A 27,695-nucleotide genomic window follows, 5' to 3' on the forward strand; every position below is an offset into this window, starting at 1 on the left:
AGGTACACTGCAAAAACCCAAAATGTTGCCAAATATCAAATATCTTAGTGCACTTGAAATAAGACAGACTAACTTACAAGTCACTTTTCAGCAACATATATGAGCTTAAGTTAATAATTCCTTAATATTGATGAAAAAGTACTAATTATAATTGAAATAATCTGTCAGTGGAACAAAACTCTTTATGTTATACTGTAGGATAAAATGTATTGTTCCACTGGCAGGTTATTTCACTTATAACCGATATGTTTTCATCAATATAAATGAATTACTGAGTTAAAACAAACTCTTATTTCTTGCTGAAAAACTACTTGTAAATAAGTTTTGCATTATTTCGAGTGTACTAAGTTGTTTGCACTGGAAACTAGACCAAAAATGCTTTTTAACATTTTGTGTTTTTGCAGTGCAGACTATTAACCAATTGAAATGCAACGTAATCAGAAAGTAAGACATTTGAACATTTTCTCTATGTCTTTTGCACACATTGTGTTTCTAATGAAAGCTATCATACTGGAGTGAGAATCCCACACCAGCCCAGCATCTCTTCCACACCAAAAAGAGGAAATCATTTGTTTTATTTTCTCCCATGTTTAGTGAAGGCAACATTTAAACTCTGCATTACCATTTCACCTAAGAAAAAACGAGGGATCTATTTTTGCATTTCTCATTTAAAATGGATGTGCCGGCGACAGCATGGGAATCTGGGTCATTGAGTGTTCAAGTGTTAACCTAAGTCAAACGGTTAATAAACGTGGCCTCGTTTGTGGCGGAGATGTTTAAGAAACGTGTCAAGTGACATTGAAGGGATAGAGGTTTGCTGAAGTCGTCATCACTAGTTGTGACGCAGTCTGCAGTAAACAGAGCCCTGCAAAAAACAGTAAATCTCACCAAAGCTCTAGGTTCTAGTGCAAATATCCCAGTACATTAAGAATAGGACAAACAAACTAACAAGAAACTTTTCAAGCAAGATGTAGGAGCTTGTTTTAAGTCAGTAATTTCTTAATACTCATGAAAAAGTGTTGGCTTCACTGGCAGATCTTTTCACTTATGTGTCAAACTCAAGGCCTGTGGTCCAAATCTGGCCCACCATAGCTTAAGTGGCCGTCTAGATTCTAGACTAAACATTAAGTCTGCTTAAATGTTATATTTTCAATCAAATCAGTGCAGTTATTATCTGCTTACTGCCAAATTATATCAATCAGTCTCTCCAGTTTCTTGAGAATTATCATGGAAATTCACGCAAAATCAACAAATCCCTGCACTTTTTTGCGCTAATTGGGAGTTTATTGCAGATTTTTCTGCCGACTCAGCTTTAATTGATGTTAGATTATAGTCCATGATCTATACAGCGAGTAATAAAAAGTTGCATTTACCATCATAAATAAGGACAAATATTTCCAAATAAGTACCACAAACACTTTGATTTTTATTGCAAAAAAAAAAAAAATCACAAAAACAATCACAAAATCCTGGAGGGACTGAGCCCTGGAGGGACTCAATAATATTATTTAATTGTAGAAATTCATTGATATTTTAACAGTTTATGATCAGGTTTTAGCAATACATTCTGGCATAACCGACCCTTTAAGAGCATGCATGATCTTGATTCGGCCCAAAACAAAAATGAGTTTGACACCCCTGATTTATAACATGTTATAAGTTAAATAATCTGCTAGTGGAACGAGAACTCCTATTTCTTGCTGAGAAGTTACTTGTAAGTTAGTTTTGTCTTATTTCAAGTACTACGATATATGCAATAGAAGCTAGACCAAAAATACTTGCTAAAGTTTTGTATTTTTGTAGTTGAGTTCTCTGTTTAGCCTGCTGACTCAATCCAATAAACGGATGGATTCAACTTGATGTGGTCTGCGGTCGTGCTGGATATGAAACTCACTCCGGTTTCCAAGTTTCTAAGTCAGAATTTTGTTTTAACCTTCCAGTCCTCTGAGGATTTCTTCAGCTTTCCTCAAACCTTCAGCAGCATAACATCTACCGCGTGTTGTAAGGGAACCAACACTGGTGATATAATCCTCACAAAACCTCACCTTGAAAAAACTGAATTATCCTTTCAATGAATGGAAAGCAAGGGCACTGCCAAGTGTACGAGCTGCAGGAAAACAACGCGCTGCTGTCTAAGTGACCAACAGCTGCACTGATAATAAGGTAACATCTGGCTGCCGGCAGCGAGATGAAACCCCATCCAGGTGTCTGGGTTGACGACGCCCTTGAGCGGGTTCAGTAACACCGTTACTGTGTCTCAGAATCTTTCTGTGTCACAGCAGATGATTTCCAGTGAAATGCATTAAAAACAGCAACATGGCTCCAGAAGAAACAGCAACTTACTTTTTTTGCCCCCACTATGATCTACTAGTAAATGTCTTTCCATTCTCTTGTTTTTGTTTGCTCATGTGGATTTTTTTTTAAACATTTTACATAATCAAAGTATGAATCTTGGCCAGACAGTAAAGAAGCTTAAACCCGACTACTGTAAGCACGTCTCCTCTGCTTCCTTCCTGATTTATCCCCACATTTCATCTTGTTTTTTTTCTTTCCGTATTGCTTAATCCATCTTGTGCAACACAGATACTCCACATGGAGGTTCGGCGCAAGAAGCTTTCGCCGCTCACCCATTCGTGACCGGCGCTCCTCTAAGCCTCGGTTTGAGGACTTTCTCATCAAATTTCTTCTTTTTAGCTCGACACTCGTTTTTTCCAGGGAGCATTTAAGACCAACGCGGATCTCTTTGTGCTCTCCGATTGATTTAATCCTTAAATCTACTGGCACAACAGTGCATCAGGTTTGTACATTAAATATAAATCTGTTTAGCCTAATAAATAAATATTTATATATATACTTTTTTTTTTTTTTTTTTACATTGTGGGAAAGGTTCAGTTCCGATTGATGACATATCCAAGCATCCCGAAAGGTACAGGGTACAAAATAGGAAAAGGACAAATCCCCACGCTTTCTCCAGGCTGAATGGATCACCAGGCGGTTGGAGACCTTTACAATCAGATGAGGCAATGTGAAGTAGAAAGAGGCCAGTGGAGCGCTCCAGTGTGCGCATGTTCTTTCTCACGCCGAGTTCGTTCTAATTATAACAATTTGTTTCTGAGCTTGTGGTCCTTCAGCAAATGCCTCGCAAACGCGTTCTCCGGGGTCCACTGTAGACGGACGAGCACATTGAACTGTCTGGTAAAAACCAGCAGTGTGTTGTTGTTGTTGTTGTTGTATCCACGCCAGAGGAAATCACGATGAACCTCAACGCCAGAGCGAGATTTATCCCCCTTTGGCCACCATTGTGTCTTTCGACAGGTAGACAACCCAGTAGACCATATTGAACGCCCCAAAGGACACCGGGAACAGGATCCGGGCGTATTTGTCAATTTTGCTGGTCCCGCCCATGCCGGCGGCGGTCGGCTGTGAGCACGGCGTCTGCTTCGGCTCCAGCTTGTTGCCCATCATCTGGATGCGCTCCAGCTTGGGCCCGAGCAGGTGCTGCAGAGACGCGGGGCCGGCGTCCCGCCTGCCCGGCGTCCCCGCCATCACGTCCGGGGTGGACGTCGCGGGCCGAGGCGTGCCCTTCACCAGCTGCGCCGAGGACGAGGCCACGCTCAGCAGGCTCTCGGACTTGGGGCTGGAGCGGGAGAGGGTGGAGGAGCTGCCGTTGGCGCCGCCGGCAAGAGCTCTCAGCTGCCTTCCTCTTCCCAGCCCTGAGATGTTGGTGGTGGACTGGGCCCTCGGCTGGCCCGCCGGGTCTTGGTGCGAGACGTAATTCATCCGCTTCCTCAGGGAGCCGTTGGTGTCGGGAACTTGCTGCGAAGGATGAGAGAGAGTCACGTCAGTGGGACATTTTCAAGATGTTCTTCGTTTAGGTGGAGGCGAAATCATGAGGTAAAAACACTCTTAAGAAATACATGACATCTCTTCATTGGTCCAAAACACCCAGAAAAATATAAACAGATGAGAAATCTTGTAATCCTGTAACATAACATTGTTTCTTTCTCCGTTGTTTACCCTTTGCATGATGCCTATCCCTTAACTCACTTGGACTTGGCTAACCAAAATCACACTTACTCCACCCAAAACACCTTGGCACGCTCTGAAACGCACCTCAACAGGCTTAGTGCAACCTCTGACTTTTTGGCTCCAGTCCTTGGCGGGTGTCTATAGCACAGGGAACAAACTCCCAGCTCAATCGGAAACTCCATCAAGTGCTAATTTATCTGTTATTCTTTGTGTCTGGTGACATCCTAGGTTTTGACTGGCAGCTATAACACGATTGCTCCACTTGGGACGCCGCTAACATCTTTTGTCACCGAGTGTGTACGTCCCGCTCATACAGCTACCGTGATAATATTTTTATATAAGCTAAAATAAGAACCTACAAAGTGAATGGTTTCTAGAGCATGTGATGCTTTGTGCTTAACCGGCCTGGATTGTTTCAGTGAAAAGTGCATCAGGCAAACATCAGCCTGGTGCTATTGATCAGATTACATTCCCCCCCACCTCTCTCCTCCTCTGACACAGATGGTGGACGAAAGGCGCGTGCATCACAGATGTCACTTAACGAGGATTTCACTCATTTCACACAGGCTTAAGACAGAAAATAAGTAGCGCCTGCATCCGGGTGGTAATGCAGTGTAGCATCAAAGGAGCTTATCCTTCGAGAGTTGATGTTTTTTTTTCCCCAAGCAGGGAGAGAGTGATGCCGGTACTGAGGCATTTGCAAAAAATAATCCAACCCCCCAACCCCAACTATCCACTCTGAAAATTGAAAGGATCCGATATTATTATTGTGTCCAAAGCATGGCCAGGGATGGCTGCATGTGTGTGTTGGAGTGTAAAAGCCAAAAGCCTGAGAGCCTAAACCCATCAACGACCCCCAGGCCCGTGTGCCGGGCCTCGGACTAACGGGGCCTTCCTTCTCCTCTCTCCCTGTCGAGGAAACCAGCACTAATTCCCCCCGTCGCCCCGGCACAGGAGGCTCTCTGAAACCTATACAGATGTACCAGGGCTCCGTTGCCATGGCAACCTGCTAATCCAATGAAGTGCCGTTGTCACTGTACCGCATTCAGGCACGATTACGCCACGCTGGAATTTGGACCGGAGGGGGCAACTTAAAGTGTTTAGTGTAAAACCGGCGTACTGTACGCGCTGCCGGGTTGTGTCAGCGTCACCAATCAGCTAACAGTAGATCTATACGGTTTAGTGTTACCGCCGCAGAGAGATTCACACACTGTACACACACACACACACACGCACACACACACGGGGAAATGAGCGCTCTTCTTCTAGCCTCCACAGCTGAATAAACTATAAAAACTGGGTTTTAAGAACACACACACTTGGTGTGTATTCAACATATTCAATATGTGTTGAATCTCTACAGTAGCTCCCAGAACCATGCTCATTGGTTCTGATTCACCTGACATGTCAGCTCCCACGCTGCTCATGCACTCTGCCTCGTAAAAGTAATCACACCCCTTGAACTTAAAGGGCCGGTACACCACAGCCAAGGAGCTATGTTACCTTCAGTCAAAATGTTGTTCACATCAAATATGACTTAAAACTAATTCAAATTTGTAACTTAACGCCTCTGGCTCTTTAAGAAGCTCCTGCTCTTTCTGAAGCTCTACCTTCAGGAAGTCATCACAACATGGCTCCTCTATTAACCTTTTAGCAACGTTTTTACCAGCGTTTCACTGAGAAGTGGCTCCTATAATGAGCTCAGCTGATGCTCAGTTCCACCAGGTGTTTGCTAATTGCTGCTGGCTAGTCTGAAGGAGCTGAGTGGGGGAGGCCTACTCAGTGAGGTGGAAGCTTCAAAGATTGGAAACTGGAGCTTCACTTTAAGGTGGAGCTAGGTCCACCCTGGCGTTTTTTACAGATGAATGGTTGCCATGGAGATTAAAGGATTTCTCAAACATGCATGAAATAATCTAAGCAACATTCCAGGTCTGTTGTTGATGAGGGAATAACATTATAGCATCATGTAAAGTCAATTATGCATATTAATGCCCCTTTAATCATAAACTTGAACACAAAAATTAGGATTTCAAGTTTGATCAACACAAATTAGCACATACTTGTGGAATGGAATAAAATTTAGCTTGGCCAAAATGAAATCTGAAAGCTGCGGTGTACATTTGTCACCAAATGATACTCCAAAGTAATATCTGATACCGTCAAATAAACTAAACATTGCTGAATAAACTTTAAAATCGATCCATAAACGGCTCCATCCATTGTTACTCCGGTAAACATCGCGCTGCTGTGTGACGACAACGTTCTTCTTCTGCGCATGCAAGTCGCTTTGGGGTTAAAAACCATTATAAACCATTCAACCCCAAGTCTCACTGGGGTCACATTTAATTAGCAGAATGAACAACCATACTAAAGCAAAAACTAAAACAAAAAAACAAAAAAAAAACCTGCTGTGTGAACACAGCCACAGATTCAGAGAAAATGACGTCCTTCTGGAATCAGAACTTGCTTGATTCAGCTGCAAAATCCTCCACACACACGCACGCACGCACGTACACGCACACACAAGGGCAAGGCTAATTATTCTCAAGCACACACTCTTCACGTCAGTCAAGGGTCTAGGCTAAATGCCAGATACGGAGAGCCCATCTGATGGGGTATGCTGCCCGAGAGCCCCTTGAGGTAAAAATGCGATCAGATTATTGAGCCAGTCTGAGAGGTGCAGAGGGAAAATAAGAAAAGAAAAAACAAACACAAACACACACCACCTCACCTGCTGTACTTCCTCTGTGTCCTTCACCTTGACAGGCGTGCTTTGGGGCACTGGGGGACACTTGCCTGGCTTCCTCTTGGCCCTCTCAATCTGTGCGTTGGTGAAATAGTTGACGGCAGCGAACTCGATGAGGGCAGAGAAGACGAAGGCGAAGCAGACGGCAATGAACCAGTCCATGGCAGTTGCGTATGAGACCTTGGGGAGAGAGTGGCGGGCGCTGATGCTGAGTGTTGTCATGGTCAGGACGGTGGTGATGCCTTAAAAAATAAAATGAGTAAAGGAAATTAAACGAGTCACACCAATATCTGCATTTTTTTCCCTAAACAAGCATTTCTTTACCCTAACACTAGAAGGAAATTTGGTACAGAGAACAAACAAGATCGTTAAAACCGAGGATGGCCCTACATTTAGGTCGTATTTTAAGGCAAAGGTGGACTATAGAACTATATAGCAACATTGTCATGAAAACTCTATATAGTACATGATGCGTACATAGTATTGGTACAGCACAACTGAAAACTAGGGGTGCACAGATTGCAGTTTTCTTTAAAATGTGTCGATTCCAATTTTGACCGATACCGATAAAAAAAAAAAAATCAAAAGTCTGTAAATATAGAGTCAAAATTGCTACGTTGGTGATGGTGATTTTTGTTGGAAGAAAAACATTAAGTAGGTTCCAAATTATAAACGCTACAAACTTTACAAGTTTATGTAATCTCTTAAACATATTTCTAATTTCGTTCATATTTCTATAATTGGTCATGAAGCTCTAGCTTAAACGTTGCTGTCGTAACGTTGCTTCACGGTTGTTTGTGGCGGCGTTACGTTGCAGTTTGAATCCATGAAATGTGTTTTAAAGCTAACACTACCAAACCATTAGATTCATTCAAATGTTTTTCTGTTACAAGGTGAATTTCTGGTAATTTATTTCCGTTTGCTGCTTTCATAATGTCACTGATTACCAGCTACGACCAAATTTCTTTTTTCTTTTGCATTGTTCATTTTCTTTAAAGCGACCTTTGGAGTTACCCCCTGTATTTAATGTGTTAGTTCGCAGGTCATTTAGTTGTGAAGATGAGTTTGTAAATTAGATTAATAATCTTACTCCTGTTTTGTTTTTTGTTTAGGTTTTGTGGTTTGTTCTGACCTATTTTCTTCAACGGTGCAAACTAGCGAAGTGCAGATGTGTTTCCAGTTCGGACTAAAACTTGTAAGATTTTGTCTACTGGGAGGTTAAGATGTCTGAAATCCAAAACGTCAGAAAATAAAATCCACCAAGAAGAAAATTACTCATCGCCTTCTTTGGTACTTTTGACTGTGCTGCCTCTCAGTTTGTATTCAGGTCCTCTGAACGTGCACATATCTATATAACCTAGATGTCAGGTTCTCACTAAATCCATAAAAACACAAACACACTGAACCCAATTAAATTAATGAAGAAGCACATTGCTTTCAGAGTGTATGCTGTTCTCTCTCTTTCTGGCTGTGGAAACTGCAGCTTCCCTACAAATGGACTCCCCTCCCCCTCTCCAAAATAACACATTAAAAATTGGAATAAAAAAAAAACAACAAAAAAACAAAAACAAGTGTTAAATAGCCCATGCATGCACAGTAATGTTGCTCTCATCTGCATCTTTCATTAACAGACTGCAGAGTGATAATGAACCATTTTGCTCTCTATAATGTGGAACATGCACAAAAAAGGACTGTAGTGCTTTTCTCAGCATGAAGGGTCTTTTTTCGGTGCTTTTCGGGGACCTAAATGTTAGCAGATCTGAACCATGTGTGCACATCCAGCAGATTGAGGGTAATTTAAGCATTTTAGAGGATGCGGGGACGGCAATATTTAACTGGCAACGCTGGTGAAGCTGCGTAGAAAGACTTGAATTCATCTCAGATTATTCTTAAAACAGATTTAAACTTTAATTAGACACAGCGAGAAAAAGCAGGAGACTGAGGAGGGATGTTTGTGTCTGGTAAACCATTTCTTATTTCTTTGTCTATCTGAACATATGCTTACTATCATTATTCTGTTGAAACGCCATGACAACCATGTTTTTTTTATTATTATTTTACTACAGAACTGGTAAGCCAGCTGCAGCACACCAAATGCTTTGCTATTTCAAATAAATCACAAAACTGCGAACTATAAAAAGTTTCCAAGGTCGCAGAGTGTCACAGATCCTCCGCCACACTGAACCATAGGAACAAGGCTGTTTTCCATTTCATCCATTTCTTTTACACAAGACCCACCAAAAGTGTTAGTTACTAAAAACACACAGCTTCAGCTCACATTTGGCTAACTCTATATGTTTGTGATGGTAGGACATCACAAGGCTTTTTTATTCTTTCACATCACTCCCAAATATTGGTTTAATGTGAAAATGCTCATATAACGGTTGCTATGGAAACCTAGCAGGACCTGTATGCTCATTGGTGTGTGTTTGAGATTTATTTTTTACCTTTCCAAGTTTATTTGTGTGGCACATTTCAGCAACAAAGCAGTTCAAAGTAATCACCTTAGAAATATAACATAATTATGACACAAGCAATAAACATTACATTTTGTTAAACACACATCAAATTTGTTGATCAGTATTCGACTTACTATTAATCAAAGGTAACTCTAAACCGGTGGGTTTTAGCCTTGATCTAAAAGGAACTCGGTGTTTCGGCAGTTTTGCGGTTTTCTGGAGGTTTGTTCCAGATCAGAAGAGCGTAGAATCTGAAATCTGTTTGGTTCTGGGTCCAGCCATCCTGCTCTCTTTGCATAGCAGCAATATAAAAGTAGGTCCACGTCCAGCCCGTGAAGCCGGCCAAAACCGGGAAACTTGGTCCGGTTTTGAATCCAAAGCAGCTCTGACTCAACAAGATGTGGATTCAGTTTGACCTCTGAAGGTCTGACACTGCACCTGGCGACAGGCCACCATGGCAGATCCTCTCTTTTCTGCTTCCCAAAGCAAAAGTTAACTTTTTTTGTTGTTTTTTTAAAAAGTCACAGGGCAAAATGAAGACACCTACAGAATCAGACATTGTTCAATAAAGTCAGTCACCGATGACTGGAGGAAACAAACGTCAACAGTCACGTTGCATGAACAGAAAAACTACGAGTTCCTCTGTTCTAGATGCAACAACAGTCACAGCTGCTATTCGTAAAGAATGCAGCTAACGATTAGTTTAGTAATCGATTGTTCTATTGATTATTCTGACCATTAATACAGATTATACAGATTTTTTTATTTTACCACTTAAATATTTTTATATAAACTCCCTAATTTTTTAAATAAGGAAATTAACATTATTGCATTTTAGGCTATATTATTGCCTAAAATGCAATAATATGGAATTCCTTTAATGAATATGAACCAGGTGAAGCTAAAACTAGCCAAATTGAGTTTTAGGTTAAACTTATACTTATAAACTAAATGCATATTTTTGCACAGTTTTGGCTTAATTAAGGCTCTGAATATGTTGGGATTTAAATTTACTGATTATTAAATTAGTTGACGATTATTTCAATAATTGATGTGACATGATTAATAGTTCCAGTCCTGGTAAATGGACTGAACTTATATGGCACTTTCCCAATCATTTTGACCACTCAAAGTGCTTCACACAAGAGTCACATTCACCCATTCACCCTCTCAAACACAATACGCAGATTGGTAGGCAACTTGGGGTTAAGTCTCCTTGTCACATTGACGAAGCTGGAATTGAACCTACAACCTTCCGATCACAAGACGCCTAGGCTACCCACAGAGACACAGTCGCCTCTAACAAAGGAGGAGGTTCGAAAGACCAAAGAGAATATCTCCTAAAATCTTCTGACACATCAACACTGAGGATTACTAAAAGAACACCGTACCGATGGCGGTGGCAGAGAGCATCACGCTCTGGGCTCACTTTTCTGAAGACGATACTAAGGTTTTTGTGAAAATGGCTAAAAGTGTCAACAGTTCCAAACGGCGCTAAGCTAAGAGACAAACTTTCCAGTCTCTGCTAGAAACAATGACGATGAGGGATGGGATTGAATCTTTCTGAATCGCCAACAGTTCGACAAACTAATGGGTTCACGGGCGCTTGGGAAGTTTTGGATCGGACTAGCCAGAGTCCAGGGCTAAATTTGACGAGAGAATTTGTGGGTGGGTGTGCTTCAAAGGGGCAGCGGGCCAGAGACGTCTTCACAGTCTCATAGATTTGGAGCACCTTTGCAGGGTAGAGTGGGTAAAAACCGTCAAACTGAGACACGGCATACTCCATCGACCTTAACCAAAGAAGATTGATTTGCAGAGACTGACGAGCCTTTTTTTTTAACAACTTCTTCTTCTAATAACTTTAGTTACTTTTCAGCCGAATTGGACTGAAATAAAGGTCACATTACATGTAGAAACATTTTGAAGCGATTTATATTCTCATCTTTTAAGGTCACAATAACCAGGACTCATCATGAGATACTTCTTCACCTCACCAATGCTACATTACTTCAGATGAGTCTGCAAATCGTGAATCCATCCCTTACTCCACCCTAAACATGACCCCTGACCTTCTCTGCTTCAAAATTAAATGAAGAGAGTCTACCAAACTTGAATTCCTGTTTGGAAATCTCCATTTCCTACTGATTTAAGACTTCTGAGGACTTGGTATAATTTTCCCGTCAGTACAAAAAGATCCAATTCACATCCCAGATTGTCATTTGATGCTACTTGCTAATCAGAATCGGTTATTATCATGCTAAGTAACTGAATCATATGTCTAAATCCAAAATGTATTTCCTCCAGTGGGTGAGTCAACCGTGGCTGACAAGGCTAAATACCATAATCGTTAAAGTAAAGGAGCGACAAATGAAAGGCTTTGTGGCGTCTGTGCAGCTCTCTTATATTGACTAGGATTATTTCTGCTAGCATGCAAACTCTGCCTCCAAATGCTATTCTTGTATCAAAAGACCCAACGCCACCAGCTTAAGAGTTGAATAAACCGTATCTCTTGTGCTCCATCGTCTTTATCTGAGACTCTTTGCTCCCACAGCGGAAGCAAAGGTGGAAAGTAAAGGGGTGTTTATACGTCACAGAGCCAGAGGACACGTCGACCGAGCCTCATGTTCCCCACACATCATGGATGTTTGTTAGAGAGTCGTCACTGCTCCATTGAGAAGAAAGGCCCCACCGAACGAAAAGACAAGGTCGTGTGTGTAGATCGTAGCTCGTCCTTGGGATTATTAACAAACAGCAATAATGTAATTTGGAGAAAATCCCCTTTGGTCGCAGGAACAGGAACAGGAACGGGACGCTCTTTAAAGACCTTGCGCTCTGTAATGGCACTCTGTCTGTTGCCCAGACGTGACCGCCATATAATTACCTGTCAGTCAAAAGCTGGCGGCTGACATTGACAGGTGACCTGCGGCTAAAGTGAACACGCAGAGAAAATTAGCTCGAAATGTTGCAGGGAGCTTGAAAACTTCAAAAGAGACCCACTGGTTAAGTAAGAGCGCTAATGGAAAATCCCATTTGCTGTGAAAGTGGTGTTCTGTTTGGGTAATTAATTCAGTGTGCAAGATTTACTGCCGGAAATGGCAATTAGCTTAGCTTGTTCTAATGGCTACGGACAAAAGTTGTTCAAAACAAATCAACAACAGGGTCTGCACAGCATACGTCAGGGTTTCATCCAGATAAACCAACTGGTTTGACTGGTCACAGTAGATTATCAATACGTCATGAAAGAGATTCAGGTTCATTTGTTGGGTTTGCACTTCGACTAAGGAGACAGAGAAATACATCTTTACAACATGTGGCTAAGGAGGGAGGCTCGCGATTTATGTCAGAAAGGACAGATAAGAACACAACCTGAACGATTAATCATGATGAGTTGATTATTCAAATAGTCGGCAACTAAGTTAGTAATTGATTAATCATTAACCAGAGAGTATAAAAAAAATCATGAATTTTGCACTTAAGATAATAAAAAAAAACTTTGTAAGTATGCGTTACCCAGAACTCTTCAAGAGGCAGTTTTACTTTCACCTGGTTCAAATGATTTAAACAAAATACCGTCCATCCAAACTGACAGCATGAGTTACTTTGTGAAAACAAGTGAGAAGATATTTTCAATGTTTAGATATTTAAAGGCGGCTGATAAAAAATGGACACCGGCCTTCATATTTCACCTGTGAAAACGTCTGAGGATCCTTTTTCATCCACATCACAGTTATGTGCAACTTTATGTCAGTCTATCACACAAAATCCCAGTAAAATGCATTGAGGTTTGTGGTTATAACGTGACAAACCGTGAAAAACACAAGAAGCTGCCTCCCGTTTCCCCATCCTGGAAATGGGTCACAGAGGCAGGTAGTTAAACACACTGCAGGTGCAGGGCAGAAGGGGACGGATCTGAACGCCGGCCACCCGTTCATCCCAAACAAACACATGGACACGTTCAAAACACCTAAACCAACAGCAGAAACCCCTCCAACCCCGCTCCCGCCTCAGAGCCTCGGATGACGCAACGTTAGCCGCTGTGATGCTCCGTCACGCCGAACGCTTTGGGGAAAGGAAGCAGAGGCACTGACATATATGTTGACGACTGCAGGAAAGCGGCCCTAATCCCCCCGGGGTTTTATTAAACCACGCAACAACCAAGGCACATTTCCACTTAGGGACACAATATCTTTTTACTCAGCAAACAAGCTTGTTATATATATATATATTGGTTTCAGCGATGTGTAAGTGTTTCTAAAGGAAAAAGTGACCTCAAGCCGAGTCCTAGAGTGCATTTCTTGGACGACAGCCAAACGTTTACAGATGAATCACGATCGCCGATGCTTTAAGCTGGATGAGACGTCTGCAACCAAACTTGTCTTTGAACAAAACATGGAAACACCATCGACGCAGCAGTTTGAGGTTCAATTCTCCAAACCTTCTGACTCCTGTTGGATGTCTTTCCCCATTTCTCTCACTCTCTCTGCAAATTTGCTTTCTGACTACAAAAAAACTTAAATGAGAATCTGAGAGCAGCTTACGTCGACGAAGAAAACAGAAAGGAACAGTCAATCTGGACGTCATGACCTGACATGTAAAAATACAGCTCTGGAAAAAATTAAGAGAGCTGTTCAAATGATCAGTTTCTCTGATTTTACTCTTTATAGGTAAATGTTTGAGTAAAATGAACTTTGCTCTGTTATTCTATGAACTACTGACAACATGTTTCTGAAATTCCAAGCAAAAATTTGGTATTTATTTGCAGAAAATGAGAAATGGTCAAAATAAGGAAAAAGATGCAGCGCTTCCAGACCTCAAAGAAAACAAATTCAGATTTATTTAGAAGCAACAAAAATGTTTTAACTCAGAGTTCAGAAATCAACATTTGGTGGAATAACCATGAGTTCAGTGCACTTTGACCTCATTTTGCAGATGTGAATTTACTTCAGAGTGTTTTTAAGGTGAACTATGAACATGAGTTCATTCAATTATAGTAACTATAAAAACATTTTTATGATGCCTGACTTCTAAGTGTATTAATTTTAAAATTGATGGACTAAAAACGAGTTCAGCGCACATAAAAAGTCCGATATGCCTATTTCTAAAAGCTGCAGTGTTTTCCGTTACACTCTCATACAAGTATGTTGTCATTCGTTTGTTTATTTTCACTTTTTGTGTGAAACTTTACATCTGTTGCTGCTACACCTGAATTTTTCCCCTTTGCGGAACAACAACAGCGGTGGCTAAAAGGTGCGCTACGTACCAAAAACGGTCCGCGCCGGGACCGACTCCTTGTTTATCCAGAAGGACACTTGAGAGAGGATCACTGTCATTATGCAGGGGATGTACGTCTGAATCATGAAGTAGCCCATCTTCCGCTTCAAGTGGAAGTAGACAGTCATCACCACATATTCACCTGGATCAACAGAAAACCGATCAGTGAAAGACAGCCGTCGCTCTGCTTCACGCCTCGCTTCGTCTCCCGTCTATTCTCAGTCAAATCTACGCCCGTCACCCGTCCTGCAAAACACAACCCAGGAAAAAAAAAACAAACTGAAATCTGTTTTTGGATCCATCAGTTTTTCGGGTGAACCAGTTGGCCTGTGAAATGACTCAATCCGTGATGTTTACTTCATGAGGCTGCTGCTGTGTGCTAGTCATGCTTCAGCTGACAGACTGTCGTGTTTGTGCAAGTGTCAAGGCTCCAAAAATCCCTCCGATATCGCCGGCGGAGCCGCATTCAGACCATATATATAAACTCAGCGCCGTGTGCTTTTCACTCAGATTTCAAGGGTGAATTTAAGAACTCTTTTTTCTTTTTCTATTTTAATAGATTTCATGCAAAATGACTCGGGGGTGTGGAGGGTTAAAAAAACAACAACATAATGCAGCTACCGTTATAGCAAAAATAAATACAAACGTTGACAGGACCTCTGCGGCTCACCTGTGATTGATTTAATGGTCTCGCTGGAAACCGTCTGGCCGATGAGATCATACTGGACGAGGCTGGAGGACTCGGGAGGGACCTCCACCGAATGCTGAGGCCCTTTGGTCCAAGTGTAGATCATCTCCGTTTTGGGATAGGCGTCTGAAGACAGACGGGCGGAACGAATGAGATGTGAAATAAAAGAAAAGTAAATTGAGAGAGAGAGAGAAACTTATAGCTGTCTGCTTTTAAGCCTCTGACACCACAGGTAGACTCTGATTTTATGAGCCTGTGTCAGAGTCCCATCTAAAACCCATTATAAATCTAAAGCAATCTATTTTTCCAAGTATGTATTTATTTTTATCTTGGTCCAACAAAAAAAAAAAGCTGCATTTTTCTGCTGACATAGAAACGAAAAAGACAGTCAATGTTTCTATAACGAGTTGTGACTGTGCTGAAATAATCCATGAGGCTGGGTTTGAAGTGGAGCAGATTACTGCTGAGTTTTCTTTTTCTTTTCTTTTTTTATTACAAGTGTCACATTTGCTGCTTTTTTCACCTTAATTCCAAACAGTCAAACATTTCTCTGGCATTTCCAAACCGTAGCTTGTTCATACTCTGCGCTTTCTGCCATCTGTGATAAAAAAAAAACAACAACAAAGAAACTGAGGACATTTCTTTTAAGTGTAATCCTGCTTAATAAAAATCCTAATGAGTCAAAACTGAAATTGCTAGACTGCATTTTATAAAAATCTTTAAATCTGAGTCGGCCACCCTGCAAAAATACAAAATCTTACCAGGTGTTTTTGGTCTAGTTTCTGCTACATCTTAGTACGCTTGAAATAAGACAAAACTAACTTTACAGCAAGACATAGGAGCTTGATCTGAGTCAATAAATCCTTAATATTGGTGAAAAAGTACAATTTCCACTAGTATATTATTTTACTTAGAACATGGCATTTTTTCCATGTTATGAGTGAAATAATGTGCCAGTGGAAATTGTACTTTTTCATCAATATTAAGGATGTATTGACTCAAAACAAGCTTACTTATGAGTTAGTTTGGTCTTCAGAAACTTGCTCTAGAAACCAGACCAAAAGCACTTGGTAGGATTTTGTGTTTTTGCAGCAAATGCCTGACTGGTGACTCTAAAATAAATTCTCACAAGCTCTCTTCACTTTAACATTTGGTTCTCCTTCCTATTATCCATGTGTAGTCAGTACCAGTCTGCTCTGTGTGTCTTGGACCGTGAGTGAGTCCTCCGTCTTTTGCAAGCGCCAGTTTACAAAGTCAAATTTATCTCAGCAAGATTGAGCCTGAAAAAAATGCAGATTTCTAAATACACAGACTATCGGTAAAATCAGTTGTATATCAAACTACATTGTTTGTTTTAGACATCAACTGTATATGTTGTTTAATTTGGTATTGTATGCTTATAAGTAATCATCAATATTTCCTATCAATCTAACTTTAAATTAATTATGCAACATCCACTTAGGGGCCTTCATGTGTGTCTCAATTATTAACTGAAGTGTTTTCCTAGCATTTATTTTTCACTGGAGAGCTCCTTAAAGAGGGGAGGCCACAAAAGGTTATTGCTGAAACTGTTGGTTGTGTCCAAGTACAACAATAGAAAGTTGAGTGGAAGGAAAAGAGGTGCTCAAGCAACAGGGATAAAGCACCTCAACAGTACCACATGATGATCATCTTTGTGCCACGCTGCGCTTATGCAAGAATTCATAAAAGAGGAGCTTAGGTCAAGTACTGAATGAATATATAGTACAAATCCATCAGTAGGTCAACATTTGTTTTGGGGTCCTGATGAGCCGTCAGTCATAATTATCAAAATCCTGGGTCTCTGCAGGTGCCACCAACTCAAATTTAAGGCCTTCTTTTAAAAACCTTTTATAAGACCAATATGAATTAAATTTAAGACCTGTATCGTGATAGAACTGTACAAAAGAAAATTACATATTTTAAATGGTCAGAATGCAAATAACATCATGTGAGTCGGCAACAAAAGTGAGTCGGTGGCAAAGACGTGCGTCTTTCCAGTTAACTGGAGATAAATTTGCACTTTTTGATAGACACAAAAAGGCTAGTTAGCCAGCTAGCAAGGGTAATTTAGCAGCTAGTTAGCAGAGGGCTTATCTACCTTCCAGTGATGGATGCATAAAAGCTAGCTTGCTGGGTAGCAGGGGTATATTAGCAGCTAGTTAGTGATAGTCTCAACCATAGACATAATATAAGGGTAGACGCCGCATTGGCTGCTCCGGCGCAGGAAATACGGCGGCCATCTTAGAGCGGTATAAACTCCTACTTTCCTCAATCAAAACAATAGACGATGCCTCAGCTCTGAGGGATATTATTGTTCGGATCTATGGATTATTGATGTGAGGGCTCCACAGACAGCATTTCACAAGTAAGATGGACATATTATTGTGTATATATTGTGATTATATTATATATTAGAATATTACTTTACTGTATTTATGTCCACCGGCGAGATACCAGCTAATATTAGCTGGTGCCTAGCTGGTATCTGAACCCGGTGTAATACGGGTTCAGCCCCGCTATGAAGACTAACTGAGATTCTGTACATCTAAAAATATTAATTGTTCTCTAACATTGACTTAGATTATATGACACAAGAGCATTAGAAATGAAACAATATAACACATATTATAAAACTTATGTGTTATAACATTCACCAGCAAAGTTTACACAGGTGGTAAAGACTATTATTTATATGTAATTCTTTCACTAGTAAGATACATCCCAAATCTTCCGTTTTTGTTTTGAAAGTTTCATAAAGACACGATGTGAGGAAGAAGAGGGAGAAATCTATAAAGAGAGACGAATTCACTGCAGCAGGATGGATCTCATCAGATTTTGGACTTAATCTCAGCTGCTGAATCTCTGAAGCTAGAAGTCGGCAAAAAAAAAAAAAAAAAAAAAAAAAAAAAAAAAAAAAAATATATATATATATATATATATATATATAATTCAGTATTAATTATTTATTTGTGCCATTATGAATCTTTATTTGTGTTGTATAGTTATTTAAATATGTATTGATATTACTAAATAATTTATTAAATAAATTATGAACGGCTGTGTGCTTTGTAATATGCTCTTTATACATCAATATCAGAATATTCCATTCCTATTCTATTGTTTTAGCCACTAAGCATATTTAAATACTTAAATAACATACTTAAATAATACAATTGTTTATAAATGTAGCTTTGATAGATGTTTGAATAAGGTTTCCAGTAACAAAAAAGCGTGTTATGATCGATTAAATGCGCTGATCCGTCACTGTGCCTGTTAAACACATAGTACCGAGTGGAGTGGTATACCGCTCCAAGATGGCCGCCCTAAATCTCGTCAGCGACAATAGGCGACAGCGGGGCATGAGGCGTCTATCCTTATATTATGTCTATGGTCTCAACTATCTCCCAACAAGAGATGCAAAAACGTTAGCTAGCTGCTAGCTAGCAGGGGTATATTAGCAGCTAGTAACTAGCTGCTAGTTGGTAGTAGAGTCGTCTGCCTCGAGTGAAAGGCAGTGAAGATGTCTGTGTGCAACTCCAACGTTTGCCTGAAAGAAAAGTCCTGCGAGAAAAATAAACTAGAATGTATGAGATTAAATAGTTTGTCCACGACAAAATACAATACCTGTGATTAATGTGTTACATTTTAAAACGAGTTTAAAGACATTTTAAGGCCTTAATTTTACATGAATTTTAAGCTTTCTAAGGATGCGTGGACGCTCTGAAATTAACAGAAACACGTGCTTGGAGTAGAGGTTTTAGGCTATTCTACGTTATTCGGATGCACCTGCCTCGGTGCGAATATGGAGGTTTTCTTATTTGCTCTTGTTGCGTTCGTCCTGTCTCGTTTCTCCTCTCTCGCATACGAGCGAGGTTGACCGGTCTGTGCGCGCACAGCTATATAGCAGTTGTCTCTGCCTGCCACTCCCGGTGGGACCCCACATCGGTGGGACACCAACTGTTCTGCCAAATGAAATGACTCTGGTGTGTCATGGAGTGGAACGCCGTGCCTGTGCACGCAAGCCCAGATGGAGAAGCAGAAAAGAAGACGGGGAAGAGAGAGGGAAGGGTTGGGGGGGAGGTGGTACAGAGAGAGAGATGTAGGATGATGGAGGGGAAAAAGTGAAGGAGAGGCAGACAGCGAGAAAATGAGCTCACACATAGCGGCTATGGAAAATAGCTGCATAGGTCTGTGCCGTCCCGAGGCGGAGGAAGGGACTCTGACCTTTCCTCTGCTCGGGGCCTCTGCAGATTCACGGTCGCTTCCTCCTTCTCACCGGAGGCAGGCGGCAGCAGAGCGGGATGAGCAGGACGGTGGAGGGAGGAGGAGAGGGGGACGACGAGAACTGAGAAGATGGGAGTACGTCCTCCGCAATGTCACCGCGCCGGGTAATTGACGGCGGGTGTAAAATGCGTCTCCTTTCTCTCGTAATCTTCAAATCGCTGCGCTCGCCTGATAAGGCGGAGCCGCTCCGCGCAAGACGCGTCTTTGTTTCCGTTGTTTCTGCTGACCACGAGGCTCGGCGTAAACACGGATGCTGAGTTAGGGCTTCGTCGCTCGCAACAAAGAATGAAACATGTCGTCATGCGGTTACAGCGCTCGGCCGCCTCGCGTTTGGCTCCTCAGCAAATCCTTTTCAGCACAGAGTCCAAGAAATGAAGTCATGCGACTTTCCCGACTTGAACTTTTCCACGTTTTGTCGCTTTAAAGACTTAAATGTTTTTATCAAGGATGCGTCGGTTGCAGTTTTCTGGCCGATCGCCGATGTTTAAAAAGCCTGACCTCTCCGATTTTGGTCAATACTAATTGGTAGATACAACAAAAAAGTTGCTGAGTTGACAACAGTGGTGTGTTAACTAATTGCTAACTGCGAGGCTAACAGTCAAACTTCTCTCACAGCAGAGCAAAACAGGACAGTGGTCGATTTTTAGACTTTTTTCGCAAGATCAGCGAAAAGGTCAGGTGTAAGTATCGGCAGATCATCGATCTCCCAAAATCAAGGAAATCTGGGCCGATTTATTGGTACAACCCTAATTTTTACCACAGAGACATAATTAATAATTGCAAAATGGAAGGGTAATGATGCATGGTTTTCAAAATATTTCAAACAATTTTTGTAGGTTTGATGTTAGTGTTACATTTGCAGAAATTCTGCAAATGTAATATTTGCAGTCTAGGTTTTGTCTCTAAGTTTGCAGCAAACTTTGAGACAGATGACAAAATAACTGGGTGAACTATCCTGAGTCCAGAGCTCACTCCCAGGCTGACACCTGCCCACTTGCCATGTGTCTTTTGCTCATGTGGCTCCCATTTCTCCCCTCCCCTCCCTTTTAATGTAAAGCACAGAGTCTCCAGAGAAAGAAGACCAGGAGACACTGAACAGAAAATGGAGATGGAAGAAGGCCAGCAGAGACGGCAGCCACATTGTCTCAGATGGTTCAAATGCATCAGTAAGCACATCGCAATAAGCAATTAAGCAATTAATCGCATGATATATTAAAATGAGCTGGATCATTTGATTAATATTTGTTAAAATATACATCATTTGATGTATGGTTTTTTTAAGTGGTTTTTATTTCCATTTTATTTTTTGTGTTTGGTTGTCGTGTTTCATTTTTGGATAATTAAAATACCTTCCAGTTGAAGTGTATCAAGTGTTTTTAATAAATTAAAGTTTATTGACCTCTGAGAGGGCGAACTTCCATTATTATGCCATTGCCAATATATTACTTGAAAATAGCTTCAAGACGACAATATTATCGTTTATCGCGATAAATACTGGGACAGTTTATCGACCGGCAAAATTTATCACAACAGGCCAACACATCAATTGTTCTCAGTCAAATATAATAATATCTTTAGCTCGCCTGACATTTTGTTGTGATTCTGCAGGTTAACATTAAAATACACCCCAAAACGTTGAACAAAACAAATCTGTGAAGCATACGGTGGCTGTAGTAGCAGATAGACTGAGAGACGTGTCTGAAAAAGTCTCTTGGCAGAAACTAAAACCACTATTAAACGTTCATATTTCAGCACAAACCCAGCCAGTGATGATCTGCCTGCTTTCGAAACAGGGTTTGCCATTTCACTGTTGCTGCTCGGTGTTTGGAAGACACATTGCACATTATTTCATCAGGTAAACGCAAATAAGCACCAAAGCACTCACAGCTTCCAAACTTGAGGGGACAGGCGTGCCCGTCCATGGGGAAATCCACCAGCTTCATGGGACACTCGGCGCTAATGGTCAACCTGCAGCAGAGGAATGGTTAAAGTTAGGACCAAGATCAGTTTTACATGTCTGCAGCAGAAAACACGAGATCTAAAAGCATAATGGGTTGAATTTCTAAGTATATTTGCTACTGTTAATCAGAAACCTTTATGATTATTATTACATCAAAAGTAAAAACTACACTCCATCATTCCCCTTTAAAAGAAATAGCTTTGGCTTTGGGTTTTGTTTTGGGAAAAAAACATTTAGTCACCCCAGAATGGTTGCCATGGGAGATTCAAAGCTTCCTTAAACATACATGAAAGAATCAACACAACACTCGAGGTACATGAGTGAAACTCTCATTTTTAGGTCCTCTGGATACTGTAATGCACTTTTGATAGTAGAGGAAAGTTTTTTTGTTTTTTACAGTGTCTGCATGGTGACTGCTGAAGGGTACACAAATCAAGGGATGCTTTTAGCTCGTTAATTTCCTATTTTGGCCCATGTGGCACTGAGTTGAAAAAGGCGACGTTTTGGACTGCGCCAAACGTTTGGCATCTGCACCGCCTCTGAGCAGCTTTCTGCTGTTTACACCGAGAACCTTGGTTGGATTCCACACTAGATCCCTCTTATTACTTTATAGCAAACACAGTCTGTCATCTCGCCTTTTCTAGCAAAACAAAAAAAGGATAAAAAAATGCAGAAATATAGGAATGTACAATATGTGAGGTGTCTGCAACGTAATCGCAAGCCAACGTTTTTGAAAGTTATGAAATGAGATGCAGAGCAGCAGGCTGTTGATAAGATGGAGACAAAGTTAAGGATTTTTTTTTTTTTACCTCATGGTGTAAAGGATGGTGCCGTTCTTCATGATGCGGAAGAGCTTGTTGGGAGCAGTCATGTTGTGGGCAACTGACCGCTTGCCGTTCCTGAAAAAAGTGTCCGGTGTCCAGACCTTGGTCACCATCAGGTTGTTAAGTCTCAGTATCTCCACTGGGCCCTCGTACATCAATCTCCGATCAACCCAGGTCTGCCGAAAGAATACGTCCATGGTGTATTCCTAATGGAGGGAAAACCGACATGTTACGAAAAACATGGATGGATTTATCTGGATAAGAATTAGCAGTGTGAATTATTTTGTTTTTTACAAAATATCAAATGCAGTAATGTTCCGGTTGAACAAGTAAATAATGCAGTACAATGACTGCACAACGTTAAGAAAACTTGATGCGTGACAAAATTGGTGAATGTCGCGATAACAGTATTATTTAAGATAAGGGTTGTCAAAATAATAGATTTTTCGATGTTATCTAACAATTCAAAGACGTTCACTTTTGTCAAACTGACCCATTCACATTTTTTCCAAATTGTCACACTTCTGTCAAAATTTAAAACCTTCCGTGGATGTTTTAAAATTTGCTAACATGGGTGAGTATACGCAAAACAACTTTAAAAAAATGAGCGCTCTTTATCCAACAAAGCAAACACAAAAGCTTTGTTAGAGGTACTTTCCCTAAAAGGCAGACAAAAAAACCAAACGCAGAACTGCACTAGCATGTTAATGAAAAGATAATGAAAAAGGAGTACAAAAATCACAGAGTCAAGGCAAAAAACACAAACCAAAAATTCATAGAAGGAGCCTAGCAGGCAGACGAGAGGAAGGGAACACAGGTTAGAAGAAGTGAGTAGATGAAAGGAACAGGCGAAGAGTGACTGAGGTTGAGGTGCTTAAGTACTGGGGAGGTTGAATGCTGAACAAAAGACCTGGGCTGTTTAACTAACCGATTACATTTCTTTACCATATGCATACTTCATACAGTGATATTGTGTTAACAGTAAATTTGTGATATATGTTGAATCGCAACCTGACAGCACAAAAAGTTGCATAAAAGTAAGAACAGAGTTCAACATGACAAGAGTTTAGCTACGTACCATTTCAACGTCTGAGACTGGCCCAAAACTCGTCACATAAATGTCAGTCTTCACCTCTGTCACAGGACCTGTCGGGTCAATTAAATACACCACAGAGATCACATTCACTGACATTTTCTCAGAAAGTACAGCTGCAGCTCCTCATAATAAAATCTAGGAAACGTGCAGTAACTCATCTCTTCTGGAGCTGTGTAGTACTCTGCATAATGCAATGGAGAAAATAGCTTAGAAGATGTAAAAAAAAAAAAAAAAAAAAAAAAACATAATCCTGTTTGATTTTTCTCCCCTTCACTGAATGGATGTGGAGTCCCAGTGTGAAGACGAGCTATAAGCGTGCGCCCGCACGCGGACGTTCCCGTTGACAGGCCGCTTTGCGCAGTAAACCAGTTCTCGCTGCTTCCCAACATGAATATTCAGCAGACATCACGCATGAAAACCAAATCCATACTTTTTACCTCTTGAACCGAGCGTTGTGCATTTGTCCTGAAACGTACAGGGGATTATGTAACTGCCCTCACTCATACGGGGCCGCTCGTTTTAAAGGCAAACCCGTCACACTGTAAGTACGAAGAGCGAGACGCCGTTTCAGCAGGCGTCGCGTTGTGGGTTTACAAAGCAGTGCGTTACATACAATGCTAATCTTGCAATGCGAGTTAGAGAGATGGAGCATAGAAGCACGATGTTGACATGAAGACTTCCTTTGTCCTGAATGGAGGATTTCCTCAGGCTTCATCTGCTTATAAGCGTCTTAAGATCGAACAAATTGATTGTAATTCTTTGGATTTCCTGCTTACTGCATTTTATGCTTTTTTTGTTTGTTTGTTTCTTTCTCAACAGTTAATATTTAGGAAGTAAAGCAGGTTTGCTTAAGCTGTCTTTAAAACTGCAGTATATAACTTTTAATAAAGCTATCACTATGTTGTGACAGTATGAGACAGAAAGTCAGTGAAAACATTGCTCTCCTCCATATCCTTTCTGATATTTTATAGCCATTTGAAGAAATGCACCACTTCAACCAAAAACAACCAATCAGTGCCAGGAGGAGGCTCTTAGTGCCTCAAATCAATCCTGTGAATGTGCTGCTAAATGTGCTAATGGCACAACTCACTGTTTATCTGGTGACTGTGCTAACGATTCTTATTGCGTTCATGATAGACTATTCTAGCTGCACTGTAGCAGAGAGCAAAGGAGAAAGGTTGTAGGAGCACGATGTTGACATAAAGACTTCCTGTAGGGGGAATTATGATGGTGATTGACAGCGCTAAGTCCCGCCTCCTGTCTCTGATTGGTTGATTCTAGTTTGGAGGAAAATAGTACAGTTTTTAGTGTTTTTTAAAAGGTTTTTAAACATCATCAATTAGAATTTATTGAGACAGGGATAAATCAAAAACTTGTCGCGATAAGAAATCTATGATGATAAATGATAAACGATACGATAAATGCCCACCTCTAAACTCAAGTCTTAGTTTAGTGCTGCCTCTGACATTTTGCTCTCTATTTAGTCCCACTCTGCTTCCCATCGCCTCCAATCACCTTTTTCTGTCTCTGCTAAAGAAAAGCATCCCCCGCAGCACAATGCTGCCGCTTCCAAGTTCCACACTGATGTGGAGAGTCGGTTTTCTGCCATGCATCACGTTTCCGCGTCAATGACTAGCTTATGTATCGCTATTGAGAAGAGATTTCTTTTTTCCTCCAGAAAAGGCGAGACCTGTGGAGTCCAGAGTAAACGGTTGCCTTGCTGGGCGCAGAGCCACAGTGTTGACATGCACTTGATGGATCTTCAGAGACTTTGAGGGCGGTAAGATCAAATAAAGTGACTAGAATTTGATTTATTTTCTGCTTACTTCACGTTTTGGCGTCTTAAACCCTTTTTCTTGTTCGTTCATCCTAAACATTTGCATGGAGCCTTCGGTGAGAACATTCAACAAGTTTTCACTGTTCTGTAAGATTGTTGGTTGGAGAAGAAGTGCAGTTAAGACCTCCTGCTGACCTGCTGACCAAAACAAAGAGCTGCTACAAGTTTTAAACATCAGCACTCCCGTCACGATAGCACATTTTGCTGGGCAATATATTGTTTCCCAGAAGTTATTACGATAAACGATAATATCGCTGTTTTGAGATCATTTTTTCAATATGATGGGATAATAATGCAAGAACACATTATCAAAAATCAATAAGCTTTCACTTCTAACAAACATGTAACACTGGAACTGAAGGACATTTTAAATATCCAACAAGAACAAACAAATAAAATGAATTATGAAGTCTATGCAAACAAAACTGTCCTTCAAATAAATGGCTAGTTGAGACCAAAGCACCAGACTGAAAACTTTCATCACTCGGTTTTTGGTATAAAGAGAGAAAAGTGAAGAACTATAAACAATAAATATGAAAATTATTGAACTCATTTTCATTTGCTGTGCGATTAATTGATTCATTGCTTATTATGACAGGCCTAAACACCGATAATATGACGAGTATATCAAGAGAAAAACTAATTCTCTATTTTTTCTTTTTTTGTCTAAGCAAGGTCTGACATGTTCCCTAATATTTAGAAGATGTTGCCACAGTATTTTCCTTTGTATTTATATTTGAAATTTTATCCTCATGACCTTTTACCTACAAAGTAAAACTTTTTTTTAAATTTGAAAATATGCCAGCTGTCAGATTTAAATTTAATAAGTTCTGCTGTTTGTGTCTCGGAAAGAGGTTCCTTTAATTTACAGACACACAACAAAACAAATTGTTTATTCTTTCAACTTTCCGCCATCTTTTCCGTACATACTGGCCGCTTCAACACTTCCGACGTTCCCGGTTTGAAATTCCGCTTGTTGTACATTTCCAACCCTGAACTTGGACATTCACGCTGTCCAGTACAACCACCAAACCCGGCAAACTCCCACTGGTTTTCTGAATCTCAACAACCCACTCAACTCGGCTGTGACGTCATTCTGAGCTCTGACCTCAGAAACAAACTGAATGCAGCACGCCTGAAGGACAAAGCTGGAGATGACACCCTTACTCAGGGGCCGCGGACAACCTTGGGCCGGCCCTGCGCAAAAAATAAAAAGTTCATGTATTTATTTTCTAATGTAGTAATAAAAAAAAAAGTTAAGGAGGAGACGCTAAAGCTGGATGATGGAAAATAATTTTGACCTTTTGGGGCTCAAATCGTTTGTCTCCGTAAGGAGAAGATGTTTTAAGCGGTTCTTTGGCAAACAGTGACATCATTTCCATTTTCAGTCTTTTCATTTAAGCCGATAATGTCATTTCCAAAGAGACAACAAAGTGCTGTGAATTGTGCGATGCTTGTTCTGCGGTGCGCAAAAACTGCGCTTCTCCTCTAAATACCTCCGAATCCAGGTCGCAGCCTGTTGTCGTAGCCGTCCAGAAGTCGGTCCAAAATCCGAGTAAAATTCTCCGGGTAAATCCTCTCATCCTTCCTTGTTTGTCCGGAGATTGTTTTCGCACTACGAGAAAAATGAAATAATAATAATTATTTTTTAAAAAAAATTAAAAATAAAAACTGAACTTTCAGGTGTGAACTGATCCGATCCGTCAGGGGGGTTTTTTTCAGGCACCGCACTCACCAAGTCATCAAACAGAAAAAGTAGACCAGGGTCCGAATGAACGCGGGTCGCGTCGCCGTCACCATCTCCTTCTTCTTTGCGAACAGCATCCTCGCATGCCATACTTCAAGCCTCTTCACATCTCACCGCGCCAAGCCGCCTGAGTCCCGGTAGAAGAGACTGGGGGAAAAGACGCGGCGGTGGCGGCAGCGGTGGGGCGCAGCGCGGCGCAGAGGCGCAGCGGCGCAGGGAGGATGCTGGAAGTTGTGTGAATTTCTCTCTGCGGTCTCTCCGCCACAAGCGCAACACAGTCTCACACACACACATACATACACACGCACGCATTCACGCACACACACTTTCACCCTACAACACCGGGCGGTCACCTCCTGTCCGGATCCTTCCCAGTCTCTCTCACCTTCTTTCTCTCATTCCCTCTCTTCTCTCCATCCCTGCCTGTTTTCTCCTTCCCCTCTCACACATTAAAACCCGGGCACATTTCTCAGAGGGAGTCTCCCCCCCTCCCCACCTCTCATCTTCTGTCTAAGCTCCAGCCTCCCTGACCCTGCTCCCAGGGACGTCTCCAGAAAGTTTAGCCGAATGGGGGGGGGGGGGGACCACTGATAAATTTGAGGAGTTATACACCAAAATCGGTGATGGAGCAGAAATCCTATGGAAGATGAAACGTGTGCTTGATATTTTTAAAACAACACAATACTCATTTAGCTCTTGTCGGGAAGCTGTGAATCTCAATTCCACTTTCACA

At 41.1% G+C, this 27,695-nt stretch overlaps 1 protein-coding gene and 1 long non-coding RNA gene across 2 annotated transcripts in view; one reads left to right on the top strand and one right to left on the bottom strand.

Annotated features, from left to right (window-relative positions):
- LOC148157171 (uncharacterized) overlaps positions 1-18,271 on the top strand; it is a 48,276-nt gene extending 30,005 nt beyond the window's left edge. The window contains exons 2-3 of the long non-coding RNA XR_015764512.1: positions 17,384-17,579; positions 17,963-18,271. This is a non-coding gene — a long non-coding RNA (uncharacterized LOC148157171). The remainder of the gene's footprint in view (positions 1-17,383; positions 17,580-17,962) is intronic.
- On the bottom strand, positions 1,468-27,483 carry gabra4 (gamma-aminobutyric acid type A receptor subunit alpha4). Its single transcript, XM_015012484.2, has 9 exons — positions 26,951-27,483; positions 26,712-26,830; positions 23,361-23,428; positions 22,268-22,488; positions 21,384-21,466; positions 15,176-15,319; positions 14,495-14,647; positions 6,761-7,017; positions 1,468-3,816 (listed from the first exon to the last, which is right to left on the bottom strand). Exons 1-9 carry the CDS (start codon positions 27,037-27,039, stop codon positions 3,280-3,282), a joined length of 1,671 nt encoding a protein of 556 aa, XP_014867970.2. The 5' UTR covers positions 27,040-27,483; the 3' UTR covers positions 1,468-3,279.
- Positions 27,484-27,695: the final 212 nt, after the last annotated feature.

Source organism: Poecilia mexicana, unplaced genomic scaffold (assembly GCF_051168715.1).
Source record: "Poecilia mexicana isolate PSO_F unplaced genomic scaffold, ASM5116871v1 scaffold_10, whole genome shotgun sequence".
Taxonomy (NCBI): Eukaryota; Metazoa; Chordata; class Actinopteri; order Cyprinodontiformes; family Poeciliidae; genus Poecilia; species Poecilia mexicana.

What these genes read in the sequence shown, in the direction of transcription:
- gabra4 (XM_015012484.2), bottom strand. Translation starts at nt 27,039, where the DNA reads ATGCTGTTCGCAAAGAAGAAGGAGATGGTGACGGCGACGCGACCCGCG. An exon ending in TTTTTCTGTTTGATGACTTG is followed by an intron (nt 26,831 to 26,950) that starts GTGAGTGCGGTG and finishes TTTTTCTCGTAG; the next exon opens with TGCGAAAACAATCTCCGGAC. An exon ending in CAGTCTCAGACGTTGAAATG is followed by an intron (nt 22,489 to 23,360) that starts GTACGTAGCTAA and finishes TCCCTCCATTAG; the next exon opens with GAATACACCATGGACGTATT.